This window comes from Podarcis pityusensis (assembly GCF_964106645.2).
Source record: "Podarcis pityusensis genome assembly, chromosome: 1".
NCBI classification, from domain to species: domain Eukaryota; kingdom Metazoa; phylum Chordata; class Lepidosauria; order Squamata; family Lacertidae; genus Podarcis; species Podarcis pityusensis.
Genome location: NC_138028.1, coordinates 101,346,082 through 101,359,540, shown reverse-complemented (window position 1 = coordinate 101,359,540; position 13,459 = coordinate 101,346,082). Strand labels below are relative to the sequence as shown.

General features: G+C 39.9%; 1 protein-coding gene across 15 annotated transcripts in view; it reads right to left on the bottom strand.

Moving 5' to 3' along the window:
- ARHGAP15 (Rho GTPase activating protein 15) overlaps positions 1 to 13,459 on the bottom strand; it is a 379,294-nt gene that overhangs the window by 21,239 nt on the left and 344,596 nt on the right. For all 15 annotated transcript variants that reach the window (XM_081008190.1, XM_081008185.1, XM_081008181.1 and 12 more), the window contains one exon: positions 2,996 to 3,101. In XM_081008190.1, coding sequence (XP_080864316.1) covers positions 2,996 to 3,101 — 106 coding nt within the window. The remainder of the gene's footprint in view (positions 1 to 2,995; positions 3,102 to 13,459) is intronic.

Genomic DNA, 13,459 nt, shown 5'->3' with positions numbered 1-13,459 from the left:
TGAAGACGTTATTAAAAGAACTAACAGCGTTGATGGGGAGACAGAAAGGGTGATGATTTTATATCTAGCAGAAAGAGAAAAGATGCTTGGATATGCAAGTGAGTGCTGCCCTACAGCGAAACACAAGTGGCTTCAAAACACACACACACACACACACACACACACACACCCAAATGGAATGAACAAGTTTCTGAAAAATCAAAGGTGAATCAAAAGGAATTGGCTTCTGCCTGGGCAAAGCAGCCAGACAGGCCACAGTAACTGATCCACGTGATAAACCAAGAGGCAGCCGCACAGCTCCCCAGACAACTTGCCCGAAAGTCACTGCCAAGAAGCCAGATGCTGTTGCTGGAAGACTCTCTGCCACAGTTGGGCATCTGGGTTCAGTGCTTTCCACTTAAAGAAGAGGGGAGAGTGTGAAGGAGGAGGCAATCTAGATCCTGTCTTTTCCTCTATTACTGCTATGATTGTGATTGACAGACATAAATCTGAAAATCTCAGTCTTGATTTGTACTTTAGAGGAGAACGGTTAAAAACTAATAAATCAAAATAATTTTTAAAGATGTAAAATATCGCCAGATCCCCCTTGGTGTGGCATTTTGAAGAGGTAGAAACAATCATATAGGCAGAGCCTGATATCAGCTTGAAAACATACAGCAGGGGTGGGGTTCAGCTAGCCCAATGGTCAGGGATGATGGGAATTGTAGTCCACCAAATTCATCATCCCTGACATACATGTCTTTAGAATATGCACATGTCACACTTAACTTGCCAAGTTCCTTCCTGCCATCTTTTGCTTTGCCCCATTTTAACCCTTCTTGGTCACAACTTTGGACCATACTTTCCCTGCTGATGTCCAGTAGGCTATATTGATAAGTCTCTTGCCCATGCTGTCACAAATTTGCTCAGTTTGAGTAAAGATGCTAGTAGTGATGCCCAGTGAAGTTCTGCTGGGTGCAGAAACAAAGATGGGCAGTATATAAATAATAAAATTAAATCAAATCAAGTACAGGACCAGCTCAGGAGGAGAGGCAAATTTTACAAGCCCTGAGCTTCCTTTCCCACTTGGATCAGAATCCAAGGGCAACAGCTATAGTCTCAGGACCTGCAAACAGTCCTGCTCAACTTGTGCCTATCTGTGAACAGGGGCAGACTTTGGTAATATGGTGCTTCCAAAGTTTCTGGCTCATGTTTATCCTTGCAAACTATTTACAACAATGGTGGAACTGTTTCTGTAACAGAGGGCAAGCTTTAAACATGTGCTCATCCCAAGTGCCAATAATCAGGCTTTTTATATGCTATTAGAATTCCTATCCAGTACAAACCTAACAATAAAGAAAAATTTATAATGTTGCACTTACTGCATTAGGAGTACTAAACACCCAAAACACATGGTCTCAATGGATGTGTGGGTTACACTGATAATTTGCAAAGAACATCACATTCTCAGTATGCTTGAACTAGTGCACAGCTATGGGTGGCATTGGATAGAGGTGGTGGCCATCAGAAGTACTTGCTTTGAGAAGGCAATGGGCACAGCTAGAGCAGCCTACTTGCTAACCACTTGCTAGGTGCTTGCAACAGTATTTCTGTTATTGCGCTGCAAAATTGTGCAGAAAGCCTAGGACAACTCTTCCTGCACTCTCCATGTGTCATGGAAACCAAAACCAAAATCATGTGTTCATTTCTGTCTGATTTTAATTTAATTTAATTTAAAATAGAGAGCATCAGTGGCAGCGAGAGCACCCCACAGGATGTGGTCAGTAGATTATATCACTCTGGTAACACTGAATGGTGCTGCAAGACAGTGCAGTCTCAAGGAAATAATGACAACACTTTTTCAACAGTACTTATTTTAAATTAAGTTGAAGAACGTTGCAAAAAAGGACAAAAAACCCCCAATCATTGAATTATTCAAGAGAGGAAGAGCTGTTCCCCTTTGGATCCAAAGATGCACTTTTGCATAAAGAAGGCATCTACCGCTCAAAGAAGGAAAGGCTCCTTCCTTTACAGTGTGCACTCTTGCACTGAGGACAAAAGTAAAAGTCCATCCAAATCTGTTCTTCTGCTCACACAAGAACTTGTGTAGCATCTTTGCACAAGCATGAGACTTGCTACAGAGTCTACATAATATGTCATTGGGTGAGCTCTTCTTCCAATCACTCATGGAAAAGCTCATGGTTCTTCGAACTTATGTGAAACATCTTCAACCATTGGCAAAATATATCCTGACTGAATATATGTTATTTGTGTGTTAATCATGTGAGCTACCTCGGAGGCCGTTTTTGGCCAAAAGGTGGCATATAAATGACAATAACAATTGATGCATTACACACTCAGAGAGCTAATGATTACAGCAAAAAAACACAAAAAAACCATTATAAAGCCACTATTTATTAAAATATAGTTTAGGTCTGTAGGAGGAGTCCCCTCCCCAATACCATGAAACCAACTTTTCTCTAGAGAGTCCGCACGAGACTCAATATACTACTTTGTATCCTAAGTGGAACCGAAGTTGGTTCTTTTCCCCCCGTAGATGAGTACATAAAAGCAGTACCTGCTGATTCTATAATCTCTTCTGTTAGTTCTGTGAAGCAAACATGATGAAGAGTATTGACCATTTCAAAATGGTTTGTCTGCTAAAGCTGTGATGGGGCAGGTATTTTTCTTATTCATAAACCAGAGAAAATTGCCTGAAACAATGGGGAATAAGGAGGTATGGTTGGAGAGTATTCAGCTTCTCTCATCCAGCTTTGAAAAGGGGAGAAATGAATAATTTTTAAAAAAAAAAAAATACTAACACTGTCTGACCAAGATTGACTAGGAAGTCTAGTTTCATCCTGGGCCATTTATATTGGATGAAGTGATATAATATCTTAAATTTCAACCAGCAGAAAACTTATTAGCAGAGCAATAAGAAGAGGACGAAATCATATTGCAATTTAAGCGTCTAACTCCTAATACCTCACATTTTATAGTTAGTAGCTTAACTTACTTTTGCAAGTGTTCAAATAATATTTTCATGGTGTCGTAGTTTGGTCTCGGGAGCTTCTGTACAAGGTCTTTGATGACTTTCACTCTACTTTTGTTGTCTTGAATTTCTGAGGAAAAAAGAAAAAAAGAGGTTATGATCCCAGAACAATATTTGACTATCTAGCCTATTTTGCTTTTTGCTAAAGCTGTCTCAGACTATGAATATGGGTCTCAAGCTAAGATTGAAATGTTACAACCATATCTCTTTTTGAACATTACTTTCTAATGGACTGTATCCAAACTTGTGCAAGCAGAGATCCACACACACACAATGGAGATTTCTCACCCTTTCTCATCTCCTGTTCTCTGAAAAACATCTCCTGAGGGTCAGGGCTCCCCAGGAACAGCCTGACATGTGCTTCACTAGGCTGTAGTGGAAAGGGGGAACTGCCAGAAATGGGGTGATTATTTGGGGTGATTCCCCTTCCCCAGGATTAGTATTATAATTTATTCAATTTCTTACCCACCCACCAAAACAAGGTTCCAGGGCAGGTTATGGCAATTCAAAAATGTAGTATTAAAATCTGTTTGAAACAACTAGTCAAAAAATTAAGGTTGGGTGGGTCCTAAAATATCCCAGGCCTTTTCTGATTGTCTCCAAACTTTGGAAGACACTTTTGGGAATCAAAGAGGGCTGCAAGTGAGGAGAAAGGGCAGAGAAGCTTGACTGTATGAGCAGGTTTCTACTCATGCAGGTTTGGATACAGCCCACCTGAAATGTAATGAACAAACTCTGTGATGACTAACCTCTTTCACAGCCAAGTTACTTGAAAAACAATTAATGTTTCTACTGCAATTTCTGTGCATCCTTCAGCCTGGGGGGGGGGGGGGGATGAAAACATACTTGCACAGCTGTGGTGTCCATTAATAACTAGGCCTCCTCCCTCCCAGCTAGGGATATAACTATGCAAGTATAATTATTTCAATATTATAATTTAAATACAGTACAGTTTTATGTTAACAAATTACATGTATGGCATTAAAAAATGGCATCCATCATCTGAGAAGAAGCATTTAAGAATTTGTTAATCCACTCATTTTCTATGAGAGAACAGAGGTGAAGTTTTCAAGGAAATAGAAAAGCTATGTTTGAGCAATATCACATAAACCTGTGGGTGGGAGCTTCTGTGATCAAATGCTTCCACATGGGGAGGGGGGGGCGGAATCCCACATATAAACAACTAATAAGTCAGGAAGGAAGCTAAACTAGATTCCTTCTCCATGACATGTCTTTTTTAATTGGAGGGGATGCTTTTTAGAAAAGGATGTGGATCCCCTTGTGAAGTGGCACACCTCAGACACAGATTTAACACCTCAGTAGAAACTAGGCCACAGGTGTCTCTATCTTACTTATTTGCTTAATTACTACTTAGATCGACTTAGCCCTTATGCAGACAATAGATTGAACCCATCAAACTTTAAAAATGTATATCTCTGGTGCTTATATACTTCGTTTTGTTCTTATTATATTTTCCATAATACAGAACCATACTTTAGTTTCATGTTCTCTTGTGATCAAATTCGTAGCTACGTTGACATTCTTAGTTCACATCCTGTCCTTTGCTTAGTATCCCCTTTCCTCATTTCATAACTGCCTTTTTTGTAGAAAACAATTAGTCAGTAATGAAAGAATGTGAGTCTGAGACCTATAATCGCCTTTGTGATGTGAAACTTCTTTTGATGATGTGATAACAGTGTTGCTGCTGACTGACTCAGGATAAGCGTGTGTGTTTTTTAATGCGATTGATGGTTTCAAGTCTTAAAATATGGTTTCTGATGGAGATATTTGCATCAGATGTTGAAGCATGTATAGCTCTGCTTTCGTTTCATGAAAGATAAGATAAAATAAATGTTAGAGGCCCCTGACACAGGGAAACCGTTTTACATGCTGCAGGTCTTAGATAACCTGAGTCTTGTTCCTAGCTTCAACCCAGTGCAGTAAAAATAAATAAATAAATTGATCTCATCACTTAAAACCTCCTCCTGAAACAGTAAGGGACTGATATGTTTCTCATGGTAGATACGTACAGGAAGCCACTGAAGACCTTACAGTAGTTTTATAACTGCAGTGCAGTCCCTTATGTAAGAAGGATTGGCATAAATGGCTTAGATGAGGGATGCAGAACTTGTGGCTATCCAGAAGGTGCTAGAACACCTCCCTCCCTCCCCCCCCCCCGCATCATCTCTGACCTTTGGGCATGTCAGCTGGGGATGGTGAAAGTCTGGGGTCCAACAACATCTGAAGGGCCACAGTTTCCCCACCAGAGGAATTTGTGGAAAAGTATTTATTTGTTCTTGGGTGTGGGTATATATCTATGTATCTGTTTACCTACCTACGGATAAATCTGAAACAAAAGCAAATAAATGGAGTGAAGGCTGAGACTATAGAACAGACGACCGCATGTGATTAGTGAACGGCCAACTTGCAATCCACGTGTATCACAACTCTGCTCAGTTCTCCTCAGCAGCACTGCAGTGAAGTGCTAAACATGGAGTCTGGGGAAACTATTATTTCTTGTGTGTGTGTGTGTTTGATTTTAAGAAGTCATGTATATAGTATGAAAGTGAATAAAGATTCCCCTCTCCTCTCTCTCCTGTTTTTCTTTAGGGGAGGCAGAATAAGCAAATACCAGCTGCCCCAAGAACAAAAACGATGCTTTCTAAATCTTTTGACAGCAATTCCACACAGAAAAAGACTAAGGCACAGCTGCCCTTCTGTGTGTGCTACTTACAGCAAAAGTATTTTTAATGCTCCTTCTTCAAAGGGGGGGGGGAGGAATCCCATGGGAAGTTTCAAAATGATAAAAGAATCAAGAAATTGTCTTAGAGCCGATTCATATAGACTCATAGAATTGTAGAGTTGGAAGGGTCCCAAGGGTCATCTAGTCCAGCCCCCTGCAATGAAGGAATCTCAACTAAATAGATTTCCACATAGCATTCAGTAGCTTTGTGGTAGGTTCAGGCATTTGTGGTTTATTTTGTTGACTGCTCCTCCAAGTGGCTCAGTTGGATGCATCCTAGACCAATTTGGCTTGATTGCCGGCAAAATTAGAATGATCTTTTCGATGACTGACTCTAATAAGAAGGGTGAACTAGAAAGTAGCCTTATTCATAGTGGATACAACTAAGATTTGATCACAAATTCTGAATAGCAGCCTATTAAACTGTGGAGATGAGGATTATTAGTGCTTTAATGTCTGTTGAATGATAGTGAACTATTTTACAGATCTGGGTCTCTTTTGATACTTGACACATTGTAAGACAATTTATATATTTGCTGTTTGATGATTTGATGGACTACAACAATTATTTGGCCTGCATGTTGGAGCGCCCACATAGTAAATGTTCCGTCCTATGAACCATAGCAGTGGTATTTGCCATTGGAGGTGGGGAAACCTGCTAGGGCTTGGAATCTGCCAGAACAGATTCACAGAAGATGGCTTTCTTACCCCTCCCCCTTTCTCAGCAGACCCCTGCACTGCTCAGATTCTGTTTGTAGCAGATTAGCCATCTCTTGGGAATGAGATATGGTGCAGGTGTGTGCTTTTGCATACAGAAGCCAGAGTTGGCTGAATTCCCCCTACCCCGTGACTTGATCCAAATCTATGTGATGGCCCCATGTAATGTAAAAGACCAGATCTTAATTTGGTCAGAGGGATCCAGCTGTACACCTGAAACATGGTCCAAGCCCTTGTTCAAACAAAGAATTCTGCTTACTTTATGCTTTGCCACACAATTTCACCCCACAGTTTGACTTAATGTTAACTGAGGCACGTTAGACTAAAATGAATCAGGAAAAAAAAATTCTGAAAGACGTAGTGAGAAAATGATGTAGAGTACAAGATCCACTGCACACACCCCCCCCCAATGTATCTCAGCGCTTCCAAATGTAAAATGGCCTTTATTGCTTCCTAGTTTCAAACACAGGCACTGACGAAGCTGGTGAAAAACAGCTAATTCATTGTTAAAGCACAGAAGTAATTTTGCACACCCCTGTTTTATGAATCAACTTCCCTGCTAATTGTAATCTGACTGAAAAAAGAAGAAAAATAGGCAACATGTGGTACCTTTAGTCAGCATTTCTGAACTGGGAATGATAAACACCTCTGCCTGGCTCTGGCATTTATCAGTACTGAGATATTATTACCACATAGACTCACAGCATGGTTACTGTTATCATCAGGGGGAAAAAGAGGGAGCTAATCTTAATGGTTTGTAAGGCCGTTACCTGCACTGGTCTGACATTTATCATGCTCATCTTACCACATGGGTCCTCCATAGCAAAGGTATTTTATCTAGAAGGGACATCACTATGAATTATTATTTGCAGCTAGGTAGAAAATTGTATGTTGTAGATACCTTTTCTCATTATAAATCACAGTCACATTTCACCATTTCCCCCACAAAGCTGCTGAGGCCAGGCTTTTTGCCATAACACTCACTCTCTCTTTTATAGTTCCATGAAAATATTGGATATTCTTTCATTAGAAAGGTTGATACTGATCTCGCTCTGTGTGTGTGTTTAAAAAACAATACATTACAAAATTTGATTTTTAAAAAATAAATTGGCACCGGGAAGGCAAAACAATGTTGATTCATTCACTGATTCATGCAGCATAAAGGATGGAGAAGGGGCAAAGGCACATCCTGTTGTTCCCATAGCACACAAGCTCACTAACAGCTTTCTTAATCTCTGCTTGCTTTTCCCAGTACCAAAAGAGTTGCACATACAGTAAATTGCTTAAAGCCACAGGTGACTCTTGAACCACAACCTTAGTACTGACAGCTTATAGCAAGAGGAATTATTCAAAATGTGCTAACTGCATCAAGAGTGCCACTTTCATTTTTGACATGTAACATATAAAAATCAGAGGAAACAAAAGGATGCTATAATGTAGGCTTCAATACCTTGCACATTTACGGCAGGCCCCTTGGTTTCAACTGGAATTGTGTGTGTAAAATACAACACATGTAGGTAGTGAGTGGTGGAAAACAAACGAAGAAACAAAGCATTAACTCTCCTGCATCTAGCAAACACTATTGAGTACAGAAATGATGCTTCCAAAAATTAATTTGAAATGGACATGGATGTTAATAGCATCCCACTTTGTTACTGAACAGGAAGTCCAGAGTTTATCTCTCATAACTCCCATTTGCTAGGAATAGGATTCCAACCTGACATAAATTCATTATGTTGCAAGGTAATGGAGTTTGACCTCTTCCCCTTCCCTCAGCCCTGCTGCATTATTCATGGCTGATGGGCCCAGAGTCATTTTACCCCACAACCGACTCGTCTTTTCTAGGAGGCTTTAGAAAGTGTGTGTGCATGTTTAATGTTAAACTGGCATTCATGGCTCACCTCAACACTTTGTCTGATTTAAGACCTTGAGTGCTGTGCTGCTTCACCTCAGTGTGGTTTTATTTATTTAATTTTTTAAAGAGTATTCTACCAGGCTTCATAACTATTGAAAGTATTGTCATCTTCTTTCAGATTTTTTTTATTATTATTATTATTTAAAAGCCTCTCTCTCGCTCCTTGCTTTACGTTTCTCGCTTGCTATTTAGGTTAGGATTGCTTCATATTGTGTTTCTCTTTTATTCCAAGGAAAATCTTTAAAGGTTTTTAACCTTTAAAATGTATTTTAAATAAATAAAACAGACGCACGCCTTTTCTTAAGGAGGATATTTTGAGTCACACGTTTCATCTGTCAGCCTGCCTCATTTGCCTCTATTGAAAAATAAAAACGGAGCGAACCAGGTTGAGATTTTGAGTGCTAAAGAAAATGTGAGGCTTCTGATGCTGGCTGCAACCAGACATAGTGTTGGGCAGACGCTCTGCAAGCTCCCCCACTGTGCTGCTGTGCAAGCTTCCCTGCTGGTATGTTTGCTATAGTTTTAATGTCTGTGAAAAAATTTGAGGCAACTAAATTATGCTCTGCCCTCTTGGATGTAAATAAAACATCCGATTTAGACAATTTCTATTGCCCTTACTCAGTTTTAGTAGTTCTGTGCCAGCCTGACTCTTAAAACATATTCCCCCAACCACTCCACAAATCTGGCATCTTGTGTGAAATCTGGCTAAAACAAAACACATATTATTCCAGCTGAACTCCGTTAAGCAGTAGTAATTGTGTGTGTGTGTGTTTGTGTGTGTGTAAAGATGGATAAACAGAGATAAAATATATAGATGGTCAAAAGGATACAAAAATAGAACCGCAGACATTTCTGTTTCTCCACCTAATCTATCATTTCTTTTGGCTAAATGTCAGCAGTCCAAATCTGATTCATCCATTATACAAAATATCAAGTTTATAACATAAACAGACTGATTACACACACACACACACACACACACACACACACACACACACCATTAACTTATAAGTTAAGATATGAATTGATTTGCTTTTTATTCATGCCTCCCCCCAAAAAAATAATAATAAAAAATTAAAATGTTGGGAAATATTTCAACACCATCAATTGATCAGTTCACCAAATGTGGTTTATAAAGAGAGAGGAGTTTTCCAATGAATATTCATACATATTTTTCAGTCCATTAGAAAGACTTAAGACAATGAATTTCTAACTCTATTCCATTTAACAAATAAATATGTGGAATTAATGGAATAATAAAAAAAAAAGCACCATGCTCACAGTACTTAGAAAAGTTAAACTTTAATGTCTCAACCTCCAGGTGCCATCGTTTGAGAAAAATAACCAATAATCGTCATTTTTTTTACATATTTGATGGGACTGATTATGCAATGTGCAACTCTAAATGGCTTATAGCACATTGTAGCATGGTTCCATCCCATTGGCTACAGTAGGGTGCAGGCAGATGGATGACAGTGACAAGGAGAGAAGTGCTTTTGCTTAGCCGTGCGTTAAGATGCCATCCAGAAGCTCTGTGCACTGCAGACACTTCATTAGGATGCCAGGATAATGGTAAACTACCACTCAGAGTGACACTCCATTTCCTGCTTACTGAGCTCTCCAACCTCGGCAGATGTCAACAATCTCACAGTGCCACAGAGCAGACCTAACTTTCCAGTCACTTTGACTCCAATTTTTTTCCCTTAACAGTGCCATACATTACAGGCAATATGTAGCAGCAAGTAACGGCAAACAGGGAAGGGGGGGGGTGGAATTGCTGGACCCTAATTATAACAGAAGCAGCATCTCATGCAATAAGCCTCTCTCTGCTTGGAATACCTAAAGCCAACTCTTGTCTTTTTCACAGAGGGTTCTTTCTGAGGAAGGAGGGGTTTTGCTATATATACCACTACCAGCTCATTTCACCACACTGTGATAATGTAAAGCTGAAAATCCTAAGAGATATTACCCTGCTTCGTAACTAGCTTTCATCGCTTTTAACTGAGAAACAATTCTGCTCCTCTCTTTTCTCCTGGTCGGTGCTTTTTGCTCGGCTTCAGTTTTGTGCATGGTTTTCTGCGTGCACAGAAAGAGCAGACTCGAACATCTGGATAGTGTGATATTTTCTCAGCAAATGCACAACTTCAGGCTATCACACACCTCCCTAACAAGCAGTTAAAGCCAACAGAGACTGTGCTGGAAGTCTTTAGCCTGATTTTTTTTCCTCTCCCAGAGGAACAAAAATGGCCAAATAGTTCCCCCGCTCTCAAAATATTTCTAAAACCAAAAATAGTATGAAAATATATTAATCCATGTCCCACATTCTCTTTTTGCATGTTCCCTGTAGCTACAAATAAAAACCTTTCACCGTAGGGTGTGTGTGTGTGTGAGTGAGAGAGAGAGAGAGAGGAGAGAGAGAGAGAGAGAGAGAGATAACAAACAAGAACATAGCACTTGTTTTAATCTGATGTATTTAATCTTGGGGCCAAGGTATTTCTATCTCCAAGCAAGTCTTCATGCCTTCCTAATACTGATTCATGCCTCTTGCAAGAATAAATCCACATCTTATTTCCCAGGCATAAAAGGATGGGAGCATGAGAAGGCAAGGCAAGGCAATCCGCCAACTAGAATGTGTTTGCTTGATGGGGATCTCAGATCTCCTCCCCCTTCAGCTCTTGAATGAACGCCCCCCCCCCCCCCCCCCGTTTTCACAGGGATTCATTCCTGCCTTTTCAAAGAGCTGTGTCAGATCCGCAGGATGACTGAATGGAAAAGGGTTAAAGGAGAAGAAATCTACCTAAGTCTCAGGGAAATGCATCCCTACTTATTTTCAGAAGTTCTACTTATATGTGAAAAACTAAAGGCTGAGTTGCATTCAGAATAGAGAACCCCTCTTTAGGAGAAGCATTAAATCCAAAGATATTGACCCTTATGAAGGGCTCATAAAATAAAAAAAAACCCCAATAAATATATATTTGTATTTGTTTAAAAACATAAAGTAGTTGAATAAGTCTCTTAGAAAATGTATAAAAATAGCTGTACAAATTCCCAGTAGTGGCAGAAGCATCTGGGGACTATAATATGACTAAAACCGATTCTGCACACTTTTCTGTGGCAATAAATTAAAATGAAAATATGCTGCTTCAAAAAGTTTTATGTAATTTTTAAAAAGGCCAATTCAAGGACCCAGAAACAATAGGATTTTTAATAGTAAGAGGCACACTAATTTTATTCTTCTGTTCTCTCATTTCTTTTTCTATTTCTTTTTTCCGAAAGCAAACAAACAAAGTAAACAGCATTTCCCCAGGGCAGATTTAGACTTGAAGACTGTTTATTATATCATTTGAATAAGACTAGACCTGGCCTTTTGACTTTGAACCACTACCAAATTTCAGGCTGTGAGGAAATTGTTCTACATTTCCTGACAAATTGAGTTAAGCAGACATTAAGTGGGCTTTAAGAAAACAAATGGCCATCTTTATCACAGGTGGACACTGATGGCTTAATGGGGCCTGGGCTGATTGTATCACTTCTAATGGCTTGACGGGAAGCATTAGGGTTTTTGCATAAAGAACTGGCATTGCGAACCCTGCTAACACAGACCTGTCAAGCGTTCTGTATCCCTTTGTGCATGGAAGCAGATGTTTGTATGTATACTATGAACTGGCATTAGAGCAAGCGACAGATGCCTGTATGAATGCCAGGTTTGTGAATTTTTACAGCAGGAGCATGTTCTGAGGAAGTACAGCCCTGCCCTCTATCATAGGTAATTCCCGATGGGACTTTGCTAAATCCCAGCTATGTTTTCATTATTTGGTTTTCCTAGCAACTGGATGAATATGTCTGTCCTGGAAGGGGGAGAAGAGAACGCAACCAAATTCTTACAGATTTGCAGCATCGGGGCTGTTGTGGAGTTGTCAGTTCCACACACACTCCCACCTCACAATTTCCTCTGCAGTGTGTAATATAAACCAACCTTCCTCAGAGGAAAAAGGGGTATTATAGCTATATAATTAAGACTTGCATTAATTTAAGGCTGTGAACGTTTTTTTCCTCTGCTCTGCCATGCCCTAAAAAAAAAAAAAAAGTGTATGAGTTTCTCTCTGAATATTCCTCACAGCATTTCATTGCTCTCTATATCCAGAACTTATACTATAGTTGTCTGTCAATAATACGAACAGGTAGCTTGCAGTCCATTAAACAAACACTGGGCCCCCCTCACTTTTATTTGACATTTTATTTGGCTGTGACAAATGAGCAGCAGTTGGATTATAACATAATTTGTCTTGTCTTTATTACCAGCACAAAGGACACCATTCATTAATTATTCTGCCGTTGCAGCTTAACACTAACTGGAAAGGTCCCTCTTCGGACAGATGGCGGGGACGATGTTATTTATATCAATCAGCCAAAATCCTCAACAAGGATTACTGTTCCTGAGACTACAATGATTTATTTCTTTTTACCTCACCCTCCCTCAACCCCTTCTGCTTTCAGAGATTTCTCTATAAAAACGAATTTGATGGGGAAACTTAAAGCAAAGCCATATTTAACCTGTTAGCTCACAAAACAACATGCATGGTACATCAGTTTAACTACCTGCCATGTTAAGTTGCCTGTTTCTGAACTGGTTTGGCAAATAAATAAATAAATCATTTGGCACAGGAGTAGGGGTGTGGGTGGGGAGGGAGATTAAGCGAGGGTCTCAGTACAGGGAGTTCAGCAAAAGTTTGCCTCTTTCCCCCCACTTTTCTTTTTTGTAACGTCATACTGCTGTTGCCCCCAGAGTCCACGAGGATCAGGAAATGGTGCCAGCTGTCAGGCTTTCTGTCTCTGATAAAATGAGATGACCCACCTTATTACAAAGAGACCAGCAGTAGCCCCTCTGAAAGATGAGCTAGAATGTTTAGCTAAACTGAGGGTCAAACCGTACATGAGACAGATGCTCATCGGTTCCTACTGTTATTGAGTATCAGGGTGGGGTAGGAGTGGATTTTGCCTTATTTGCTAGGCCTCCTTAATGACACTATCCAACATGTGATCAGAGAGTAGT